This window comes from Sesamum indicum, linkage group LG6, assembly GCF_026168435.1.
Source record: "Sesamum indicum cultivar Baizhima isolate 11 linkage group LG6, ASM2616843v1, whole genome shotgun sequence".
Taxonomy (NCBI): Eukaryota; Viridiplantae; Streptophyta; class Magnoliopsida; order Lamiales; family Pedaliaceae; genus Sesamum; species Sesamum indicum.
In genome coordinates this window covers 7,337,322-7,349,331 of record NC_142662.1, presented here as the reverse complement: position 1 = coordinate 7,349,331, position 12,010 = coordinate 7,337,322, and the positions used below count along the sequence as shown (strand labels likewise).

The 12,010-nt window shown below is 38.4% G+C and overlaps 2 protein-coding genes across 4 annotated transcripts; one reads left to right on the top strand and one right to left on the bottom strand.

Moving 5' to 3' along the window:
* The first annotated feature begins 4,536 nt into the window (after positions 1-4,536).
* CHX28 (cation/hydrogen exchanger 28) lies at positions 4,537-7,477 on the top strand. The gene is made up of 4 exons (XM_088881678.1): positions 4,537-4,842; positions 5,019-6,014; positions 6,125-6,715; positions 6,866-7,477. The coding sequence occupies exons 1-4, from the start codon at positions 4,657-4,659 to the stop codon at positions 7,475-7,477; spliced, it is 2,385 nt and encodes a 794-aa protein (XP_088737804.1). The 5' UTR covers positions 4,537-4,656.
* Positions 7,478-7,769: 292 nt separating this feature from the next.
* On the bottom strand, positions 7,770-11,852 carry SHM3 (serine hydroxymethyltransferase 3). 3 transcript variants are annotated; one of them, XM_011083399.3, is made up of 12 exons: positions 11,652-11,852; positions 10,613-10,864; positions 10,273-10,468; positions 10,014-10,188; positions 9,810-9,927; positions 9,605-9,717; positions 9,376-9,498; positions 9,109-9,213; positions 8,908-8,994; positions 8,723-8,830; positions 8,377-8,449; positions 7,770-8,266 (listed from the first exon to the last, which is right to left on the bottom strand). In XM_011083399.3, the coding sequence occupies exons 2-12, from the start codon at positions 10,827-10,829 to the stop codon at positions 7,992-7,994; spliced, it is 1,590 nt and encodes a 529-aa protein (XP_011081701.1). In that variant the 5' UTR covers positions 10,830-10,864; positions 11,652-11,852; the 3' UTR covers positions 7,770-7,991. The 3 variants fall into 3 exon arrangements, with proteins under 3 accessions (XP_011081701.1, XP_020550423.1, XP_020550424.1); XM_020694764.2 differs by having other exon boundaries at positions 11,657-11,852; XM_020694765.2 differs by lacking the exon at positions 11,652-11,852 and adding an exon at positions 11,368-11,389.
* Between the last annotated feature and the right edge of the window lie 158 nt (positions 11,853-12,010).

Sequence of the window (12,010 nt, the reverse complement as noted above, 5' to 3'; positions counted from 1 at the left end):
AAAATAGAGGGGGCATACCATCAGGCCCAGGAGACTTAAGAGGGAACATATTGAAAATAGCACACTTGATTTCTGGGTCAGTGACAGCAAGGGCTTGATTCATTTTTGAGGTTACTCATGGCTGAATAGTCGATAACACTTCAATTATGATAGAATTTGACTGTCAAGAAGAAGTAAATATGTTTCAGAAGTACCTCAGAAAGATACCCTATATGTCTTCTTTATTTTCCTTCCATATTCCTGACTAATTTTCTACAAACAATTGTATTGTGCTGATGGCGAGTGGACACATAAGTACAAAAAAGTTTTGTATTCCATGATTCTTGCTCCTTTGTTGCCATTTCAGCATGTCTCTTACTTGCTAGTCCTCAATTTGCTTCTGAATATCCTCCATCCCTTATGCTCCTCTATCCCAACCTGTCCCTCTTTTAACACTATGTACCTCTTTAATCATTTCAGATCATGTGTGGATTTCACAAAATATTATGTGTTCCATTTATGAAGCTTTAGACAACACTCTTTGATTTTCCAAGACAACCTACTGCCTAGATCATCCCCCGCCTGAGTAGTCATGCTTCTTCCAACACCTTTACACATTCTTCAGACTGTATCCATTTAGCCCTAAATCGAAACTAAACCTTCCTTCGATTGGCTCTGATTGCATCCTCCCGAATCCCACTGGATGACTAACATCGAATGATCAGAAGATGATGTTGCGAAATGAGTAATGTAGTGTTCTGATAATGACAATTCCAATTTGGGTTGGCACAAGCTCTGTCCAACCTTCCCCAGACCGTCTCTAATCTTTGCCTCCAATTACACCACGTAAACCTCTGACCATGAAAACCTAGATAACAGAAATTACTTTTCTCCAGCAATCTGCGAAAATCCTCAATTTGCCATCGAGGATGTGCTACCCTCATTTTTTCATGATAAGACAAAATTTTATTAAAATTCCTTGTACAAAGCCACGGGACATTAGATTGAGAACTCACTTGTTGCACTTTCTCCCACGCAACTCTCCTTTCCATCACATCCGGCTCTTCCAAAAATTTCGTAAACCTCCAGTTTGCTGATGAGGAACGGCTAATACATCAACATCTATATGATTTGCAGAAAAAGATCTCAATTATATCACTGCTTCTTTACTCCAAAATAACGCAAGAACCGATATATGCCTATCGCATACAACTTGAACAGTTCAATATCTCTTATATCCTCTCGACATATAATTTCCACATTTCGTTTCAGAAACACACACAAATAGGGGACGAAATTCTCGAACCTAATCTCCAAGCTTACAAGCTGTTGAAGCATCCCCCAAGCTTGGTAGTTCCAAACTATCCAACACATGGCGATCGACGGGGCTATGACACAGCTTCCACCGCCAAAATATTACTCGGCCCCTTCAATATTCGACTCATTCACCAACCCCCTCTTTAATAGTCGCTCGTCTGCCACCCTACCTCACTTTCATTTACCCCTAGCAACTTAGACACCCTACCCACTCCGCCATAACCACCTCTCACACCCCGACACACCTCATCCTAACGCGTTACAAACACTACTAGGACCACCACCAACAAATTCTCTCCCCCCAACTTCGGAGCCGCAAAACCCATACCCACTCTTGACTCACCATCCACTTGCATTGAAGAGTTCAATTTTTTTACCTTCACCTTCATTTAGCATCTCTGTCAATTTCCCATGACATGAACCTGAACCCACCTCCTTTGTAGATGATTCAGTAATCGACTCAATTGAAGATTGGGACAGTATCTAGGTTTTCTAGTTAAGTTTATTTTTAGTAGAATATCATTGGGTTATGAAATGTATTGGTTACAGGATACGGGCTAGACAGTGAATTGGGTCAACTTAGGTTTGTGTTGGTTGAGAATTAAACTACAACTTTGGCCCAATATGTAAGAAGAAAGATTAGAAAAGAGTAAGAGCTCTTAAAACTTATCTGGAATACCGGTTAGAGGACTTTACGCTTAGAAAATAAATTGGGTTTGCCCACTTGATCTGGTAATTGTCTATCTATACCCCTTTCTTCCACCCAACTCAATTCCATATCATATGATAAGCCCATCCCCCCTTCACTAATTCTTTCACCCCTATCTCCTTTCCACACGAACCCCCAACCCTGCCCACCCGGTGGTGCTTTATCAACCGTTTCACTCCTCACCTGCTTCCTTCCATCCCCCTTTATTGCCCCATCAGCCATCCCATCATCCCCTCAATTCGACCCCCTAGTTTGAGATTCCTCACCCCCTCCACTAGCATCGACTATAGCAGTTCCCTCATCCCATAAACCCCTCTACCCCGCTGTTGCTGCCCCCTTCCATCCCCCCAACCACCCCTCCCTTAGATCCCTACGCCAACATTTACCCCATTACACGATATTTCAGCAACCACAATCCATAACTAGTCCGCTCCATATAGCCATCAACTTCAGACACCGCCACCCTATGGCTACAGACCCTCATAATGTGGCCTAACACCCCATAATCATAACAAAAGTTCAATACTCGTTCATAAGTAAAAAGACACCAATAACTCCTTACCCCCGGCTATTGCATCTTAAAACAACATTTTAATGGCTCCTCTACATCCAACTGAACCCGAATACGAACCTTCAATCCCCAAGTAAAGCTAGCATGCACATGATCAAGATCTACAAACTCTCCAAGCCTATTTCCAATTACCACTGCCACCTCCCTTGTTATCATTCAGATTGGCATCCCATGAACATGAACATAAAATGGACAACGATTTAAATCAATAGTCGACGGGTTATCTAACACCCCCACCTAATTTAGTAAAATCATAGCTTTACTATTGGGGCGACAGATGAATTTTATTTTAGATTTTCCATTTATGACTACATCAAACAACATATATACCTCTTAATATTTATTCTATATTTCCAATACATATGGAACTTTTTTGTAAATAATAAGTATCTTTAGATACTTAATATATGGAAACATCCAAATATATATATATATGTGTGTGTATATATTATATAAATTTTCAATTAATTTAATATTTCAAAATAATAATTCTTAGATAAAAAAACTTGTGCGGAGTGTATTTTGTAAATTTATTTACCATTTATCAAATATATAAATGAGTGATTTGAAAATATTTGATATCATTTTCCTTTCCTTGCATATCAAATATATGAATGAGCTTTCAACCATGGGGAACAAACTTAACAGTATAGGCATCAATGTCAAATAAGAGCCTTGATCATAGAAGAGCACATCTGTAAATAAAATTCTGGAAATTGTATATTGCTGGACTCCAATTCTATTAGGAACAGCAGCATATTGAAATGTAAAATCAAATTTGCTTCATCATTTCTATGAATGGAAAGATGTCATTTTTGAATTATATTTAAGATTAGTATTTTGAAGAATGGTTGGGATCTATCCATTTTCTAAGTTATTTTAAATTGTTAAAACGATAGAAATTAAGAATAATAAGTGATTTTTCAGAAGAAAGTTATCATGAAATCTTGTATTTGAATATGACCCTCTCGTTAGTAATCAATTTTATTCATGGTATAATTTTAAAAAGATATTGAATTGATTTTATTAAAAACTAGTTGGGGAAACACGCAAATATGATAAATAATATTTTATATTTAAAAATATATTATAAATAAAATAATAAATTAATAACTCGTATTTCAAAAAAAGAGAAAGAAACAAAAGAAAACAAATATAAGGTATTAATACAACAAAATCATTGTTGTAGTAGTCTTAAAATGACGTAAACCCATTTTTATTAAAAGCATAATTAATCTTTAAAATGATGTAATCATGAGTGTAATTATTATATTTAAAAGTTAGTGCAATGGTGTTTAGAGAATTTTTTTTAATATTAATATAGATAAATATTACAAAGATTTTTGTTATTTACCAGTAACTTTTTTCAAGGAAGTATAGATAAATATCCCAAATTGCTGTTGTAATATTATACTCCTTTTGTCTAAAATCAACCAGTCTTAGATTTTGTTTGGATGTTAGAAGTAATGTATTTTTACTTATAAGTATTGCGACAGTGTCGTTATAAAAGGATGATTTAAATATTATAAATTATTCGTTTATGACGAAAACTCTTTTGTCAGGATTCGAATAGAAAATGCCAACTCAACAAAAAAAATTATAATAATATATGATTCTCAAGTTATAACCATGGGATAGAAAGTAGCGTATGAATGGAAAAACTAATCATTTAATATTTTTAGAAAGGATTTAAGTGTAATAAAATATAATATTTTTTGAAGGAAAATATAATTTCATATTTTAAAAGGGGGTTAAAGTGTAAATAACCCTTAAAAACGATATAGCTCAAAATCTGAACAGCATGATGCCCTGTTTTGGTTTTAACTATATATGCTGCATGCATGGTATATTTGAAGTCTCCTCCTGACCACATGAACACCTCATTCCGCGTACATATATAGTTAGTTAGACTGAAACAAGAGACTCTCGTCAGAATACATCAATCAAGAAATCAATCTCCATCTTTTTTTTTTCACAACATTTTCCCAACAAATAAAATTCCTTCTAGTCAAGAAACGTAAGATTCATTCATATCAGAAACCAATACTGCACAGAATTATAAATCTTTAGTAAGAGAAAAATGGACATAAGAGAAATGAACATCAATGAAATGACGAATGCCCTATGCACGGGCGGCCTCATGACCTACAGACTCGCCACCATTGCCGTCTACATGCTCGGATTTTTCTTAGTTGTCTTCTTATGCAACATCGCGCACTATTTGTTGCGCCGTCTTTCTCAACCCCGGATCGTCTCTGAATCCATTGTATGCATCTCTCTCTCTCTCGATCATGATTTGTATCTAGCTATTGCTGTTGCTTGCTTTTATGAATGATAGATGAATGACATTATCTGATGAGAATCAAAACTTTATACGATGCAATGCAATGTTACTCATCATTTGATAGTTATGGTTGTGATGATTGGGAATGATGGTTGCAGGTAGGTCTGGTACTTAGCAATCTACCGTTCATACGCAAGCATGCGACCGGGGTACAAAGTACCTTACATTACATAGTAGACGGTGCAATGGTTGTCCACATGTTTGTGGTAGGCCTAGAAGTTGATCCCAATATATTTCTTGAGATTCATCTCCCAGAAGCAAAAGTGGCTTATACTGGAGTTCTCACCACTTTTGTGTTGGCTGCTTTGCTCACCCCTTTCCTTGATGTTCCTGAGGGAAACGTAAACAGCGTTCCATTGAATCTATGCCTCTCTGTTGTTGTTTCTAGCACAGCCAGTCCATTACTGACTAGGCTAATAACTGATCTTAAGATTGGCAAGTCTGATATAGGCAGATTTGTTGTGACAGCCGGGATTCACACTGACCTTGTTTCCACCCTCCTAATCTGCGTCGGCTGTGTTATCTTCGATCCTATTCAGACATTCAAGTATCGAACAGTGAAAGCTATTCTTCTCATGGTTTCTCTTCTCGTCATTGAAACTGTTTTAGCAGCAAAGTTGACTCCCCTGATCTTTAACTGGGTGAACCGTGAGAATCCTGAGGGGAAGCCAATGAAGGGCTCACATTTGATCCTGGCAGTGGCTTTTGTGGTCACCGTATGTTGTTTTCCGCCAATTTGGGCAGGTTATGATAAAGTTTTGAGTGCGTTTTTGGCGGGGGTTTTTATGCCGAGAGATGGGAGGATAGCGAAGATGATGATCAGCAAGGTGAACTATTTCTTTGGTGCTATTCTTTGCCCACTTTTCTTCTTTTGGGTGGGAACAGAGGCTCAGCTGAGCAAGTTTGAGGCCGGCAATTGGGTATCATGGGGAAAGTTGTTTTTCACTTTCTTCATTGCAACTGGTGGGAAAGTGCTTGGCTCATGGCTTTCAGGGCTGATGCTGGGATTTCACTGGTATGATTCTATTGCCACTGGATTGCTGTTGAGCATCAAGGGTCATTTCCATGTCTACTTGGCTATAATGGCCTCCACTGTAAGCCTCCTCCTTAGAGTTGTTTTTTAAGCCTTGGGAAATCATGCTGTACATTTGTCAGACTATTGGATTCTTTACCTGATCAACATTAACTTTGAAACACAATGCAGATGAGTCTGACAAGTATCTCCACAAGCGTTTCCATGGTATTTGCGACCTTCCTGACCATCATCTACACCCCACTGGTCGTGGCAAACATCATTCAACGTGCAAGAAAACGCTCCCCAACTCAAAGAATGGCGCTCCAATGGCTCAATCCCTCAAATGAGCTTCGTGTTCTGCTCTGCGTCCACGGCCCACAAAACATCTCGTCTGCCACTAACTTCATGGCAATTTCTAGAGGACCAGTTGAGCCAGGGATCTTGGTTTATCTCACGGACATGGTAGAACTAACAGATGTAGTAGCAGCCACATTGAGACACAATGATGGCGTGGATACTGTGAGTGTGACTGATCCTACTGTAATGCAAATGAGGGAGCAGGTAACTAATGGAGTGAGCGCTTACCTGAGCCAGGATGGACATGGAATCGTTCTTAAGCGAATGCTTGCACTTTCTACGCTGAGTAGCATGCACCAGGACGTGTGCATATTAGCAGAGGACTTAATGGTTTCTCTCATAATATTGCCATTTCACAAGCAACAAGAAGAAGGCGGAAGGCTCAATATGGGCCATTCCGGCTTCCGACATGTCAACCGAAAGGTATATAATGTAGCTTTGTTCAGTTCCATGCTAAGTAATATATAAATATATATACTACAAGAAACCAGTCGACAAGTGAAAATTGCCTTAATCCCGCCACATCAATAAGCAAGCATAAATTCTCCATGTCTAAGTTTTATCATTCCACAGATTCTTCGTCACGCCCCATGCTCAATTGGAATTTTAGTGGATCGTGGTCTCGGTGCAACAATAATATCAAGATCATCTGTATCCCTCCATGCAGCAGTGATCTTCATAGGTGGTAAAGATGACCGTGAGGCGCTGGCATATGCGGGCCGGGTGGCATGTCACCCGGGGGTGAAGCTGACAGTCATAAGGTTCCTTCTAGAAGCCACTGGGGATAGTGTGTCATCGCTAATCACCATAGCGAAATCCAACACCTCGGAAAATCAAGAGGAAATGAGGGTTGATGATGAGTGCTTTGCTGACTTCTATGACAGGCATGTGGCTGGAGGGCAGGTGTCTTACATGGAGAAGTACCTCGAAAATTCAGGGCAGACTTTCTCCACTTTGAGGTCCATTGAAGGGCAATATGGTCTCTTCATCGTGGGACGAGGCGGGAGGGTGAATTCTATCTTGACAGTGGGCATGAGCGACTGGGAGGAGTGCCCGGAGCTAGGCCCCATTGGAGATATTCTTTCTGCTTCGGACTATTCAGTGACTGCTTCTGTTCTGATCATACAACAACACAGTCTGAAGGGTGACATAGATGGCCTCCAAGAGGAATTTTCAATCATGTAACGTAAGGAAGATAAAAATTGTGGGGAAGAAACACAGGATTTTTAGTAGAGGCAAAGGAAATTGTGTACAGAATTGTGAGCAAAAGACTTGGGATACTGTAACTTGAAACCCCAACGAGTTGTTTTGGCTCATACTTCACTTCTTAGTTAAGCTGCCTGTAGCAATACACATTTCTTCAGGATTTAGATCATTCATCAAGATACCCTTTTGAAGTCGTGCTCCTTTATCATTCTCTGCTCCAAAAATATGTCAATACCGGTTTTGTGCTTCGAAACAGTCAGATCGATGCTAGTTAACAAAGAGGAGATCCAGTTTTCCTCGCAAAAACATTTGGATTCAGATCCAGATACATACATACTACAACAAGACTTAAAGCCAGTGTCAAAAATTATTTCATCCCTCGACTTATAAAAAGCAATCAGAGTTCTAATCTAGCAAGCTGGGGGCACACATTTTGCCGCCTCCCTAACATATATAATGGCGGACGCAGGAGACCTGGTTGCCTCAACTTCACTCACAAGCCAGGTATTGGGAATTGGGTTGTCAGTGCCTCCACTCTTCTTTGCAGATCAGCCACCCGGTCAACCAATGGAAAGCTCGGAGAAGTCACAAATTTCATAAAATCTTGGAGCTTAGACCCGGAAACAGACTTCTTTGCTTCGAGAGTAATTTGCACACCTTCATGAATAAAATCTGCAACTGAGATGAATTCATTTTCACCAAAGCCTCTTGTAGTCATGGCAGGTGAACCTATGCGTATACCACCAGGTACTAGTGCACTTTTGTCACCTGTAGCGTAAGGTGAAAATTGGCATAAGGACAAAAGTAACAAGAAAGCCTTAACTACGACAAGTTTTGTATAGTACATAACATCAAGAAGTCAAATTTTATACACTCACCAGGTACAGAGTTCTTATTGAGGGTTATTGATGCCATATCAAGAATTTTCTCCACTCTAGCACCATCAATGCCCTATTCAGACAGCAGAATGTTTATAGAAAATAATTAAATGGCAACGATCTTCTAAAGTATTAAGCCAAAATTCAAGAAACTTAGTCAACTACTCGACTAAATATTCTTGAGTATTTGATCTCACAGGGAGACACCAGTTGCAATATATTTTTGAATCTCCCAACATTCCCAACTATAAACTTTTAAGTGTTTTGGGGATTTACCTAGGTAGTTATAATGATTATTGCAGCAATGAGCACAAGATTCAAAAAGACAATGAAAACTAATGCTTACTAAGGGGCGAAGATCCACAAGAACCAAATGGTTATCACTCCCTCCAGAAACCAGTTTGTATCCCAAATCCACCAATCGACTTGCAAGAGCTCTACAATTAGAGACCACCTACATGAAGAAACAATGGTTCAGAATAAGCGAGAACATGCAGGGACAATTGATCAGCAAAAAGTAACGGATGATACCTTTTTTTGATAAGCCTTGAACTCTGGTGATTTTGCATGCTTCAGACAAACAGCAAGGCCCCCAATTGTGTGATTATGTGGACCTCCCTGTCAACAAACAAAGGCGTCAATAACCAAAAAACAAGTTATATTTAGCATATCAGGTGATAACTGTATTGTAGTCAGGCACTGTAATAACAAGCAAGCAGAGAATTGACAAACCTGTAGACCTGGAAAAACAGCATTGTTAATTGCAGATTCTAAATCAATTCCCAGAACAGGATCCTTCTTGAAAAATATCATGCCACCTCTTGGACCCCTAAGAGACTGAAGAAACATATCCAAGTTATGCTCCCAGAATACTCGGTATACAATTGTAGAAATCAAACAGGTGTAAAAGCAACTCAGGACGCACATTGAACTCCCCAAAGCGGGTATAGGCTTGGGCAAGTTTACCGAATTAAAAATTCATCCAAGAATCAAGTTCACCTTATGTGTCGTAGTCGTTACAATGTCACAGTACTCAAAAGGATTAGCAACAACAGAAGCGGAAACGAGTCCACTAATATGAGCCATGTCCATCATAAGAAAAGCGCCAACAGCGTCTGCAATCTTCAATGTATATCAACAAGTAATAGTCAGGCACTAAAAACCAAGTAGACAAAACGAATGTACTGCTATCAAGTGATTTGTATCGACAATAAACATGAAATTGTACCTTTCTCATGCGAGGATAGTCAAAATCTCTGGGATAGGCGCTAGCACCAGCTATAATAAGTTTTGGACGAAAGAGGATCGCTGTCTTTTCAAGCATGTCATAGTCAACTAGGCCTATATAAACAAGTTTTAAACCAGAAAGAGGTTATAGTTAATCCACGAGAACAAAGCAACCCAACACAATGTCCATAAAATTGTTACAAGACCTGTAGACTCATCCAGCCGGTAGGGCATAGATTCAAAATAAATAGATGTGCCTGACACCCGTCTCTTGGGAGTCATGAACCCATGCGACAAGTGTCCACCATGAGGTAAATCCAAACCCTGAGGTTAATCCAAAACCTATTAAAGTATATGTAACTCCATGCTCCAAATATTGATGGGAATAGCAGGAAGACAACATTATTTACCATTATGCGGTCATGTGGATTAAGAATTGCTGTGTAAACTTCAAAATTAGCTGGAGAACCAGATAATGGTTGAACATTTACGCCCCATTTCTCTCCATCCAAATTAAATGCTGCAAGAGCTCTTTCTTGACAAAGAATCTCAAGTTCATCAATGTATTCATTGCCACCATAATATCTAGAGCAAAAAACATGTTATAAGTCAATAATGAAAGAATTTAAAGGGCTTATTTTTGCATTCAGGCCTATGCATACAACTTACCTTTTGCCAGGCAATCCTTCAGAATATTTATTAGTGAGACAAGAACCAACTGCTTCCATCACAGCTCGAGATGTAAAATTCTCTGAAGCAATCAGTTCCAAGCTTCTAAATTGACGATTCTTCTCTTTATCAATAATGGTGCGGACTTCAGGATCAGCTTCACTCAAGCCGTAGTCCACAAAGCTGCTTCCAGTACCTAATTATTTCATTTCATAATTCTCAAACTCAAACTTCAAAGAATTCCACAAATGGAAAATTATTGGCAAATTCAATCAATCTACAGATACACAATTTGACTGAAGAGAAACAGAAATGAGCTGCAATCCAAAAATATTACTACCTCCAATTTCAGGGATAGGAACAGACACAGAAGAAGGAGGCTTCCCAGTGATTAAGCTCCCTTCTAGTTGAGATGACCTACACGGTTTGATTGAACTCAGTTTTACATGATTCGGGCATCCAGTGATACCAAGCCATTTCGAGGGGAATAATGATCCCTTGGGCCCAAAAGGCTGTTGAATAGAATTCATCATTGCTGATCCCCCACAAGCCTGCATGCTGGCGTGCTCTCAGCACAGTTCAACCAAAAACCCTATATTCAAATGAAATGCTCACCCGATGAACAAAAAATAAGCAATTGAACTTGCAAACAAACTTAATCCAGAACTCACATGCATAATTATTAATCTTACTGATCTCAAATCATCTGGATAAATTGTTTCGGCATAACAAACTAAATCTCATCTTCCTCAAACAAAATATTAATTTCAGAATATATTTCTCACAAATGCTACAAGTTTATATTAGCTTAGCCAGATATAATTTCCTTCAATCACAACAGACATTAGAAGGCCTCAATCAACAAAAAACTGGAACTATACTAAACTACGAGTTATTAGGTGACACAGCGTGGCATGAATCAACAGTTGATTCTATAAGGATGTTCAGCAATAAAATTAGATTAGACCTAATAAAGGGTCTGAAATGGAACCTAATAAGGCTAGCTCAAACGTCATATTCCTTTGAACTTCTAGTTTCAGCATAACAAATATTTGGGAATTCAGAACTTAAAACAACTTGAGAAAGCAGACTAACTAACAAATCATTTGCTGAATACAACGCCTCAACGTTTGCCCCCGAAGTTGCATATAAACCAGCTGCAAATACACGAAAAACTACTGAAAGAACGTTTTGGTTCAACTCCTGAAGCCGGGAAGCCCTTAGGTGGAAAATTGGGAAAAACTAGAATAAACAGATAAACAAAATGGAAAAAAAAAAACTGATAAGCTAATTTCAACTTTCGGATTAGATTCCCGATTTCTTTGCTTAAGGTACATGTAAACAACGAAAACAAAAACAAAAACGAAGTGGAAAAGAACCTAACGTGATTCGGCTTCTCCGTTGCAGCTGAAGAATCCTTCCCCAGAAATCTACTTTCCCAATTAGGATGATAAAATTTTGTAGCGTTGGGTTTTTCTTCTTATCAATATGAAACGGTTGAGCGAATATAAGAGTGAGAAGTGTTACAGAAAACCTAGCTGCGAACAAAAGCGCGCGCCGCTATATCGTCGTCTCTTTTCCAGCTTATATATATATATATATATATATATATATATATAATAAAGCTTGTTGGTGCCTAAATATAATAATTTTTTTTATATTTAAATATATATTACTAATCATATATCATTATTTTTTTTTAAAAAAAATAAACTTAAGAATATTGATATAATAATGT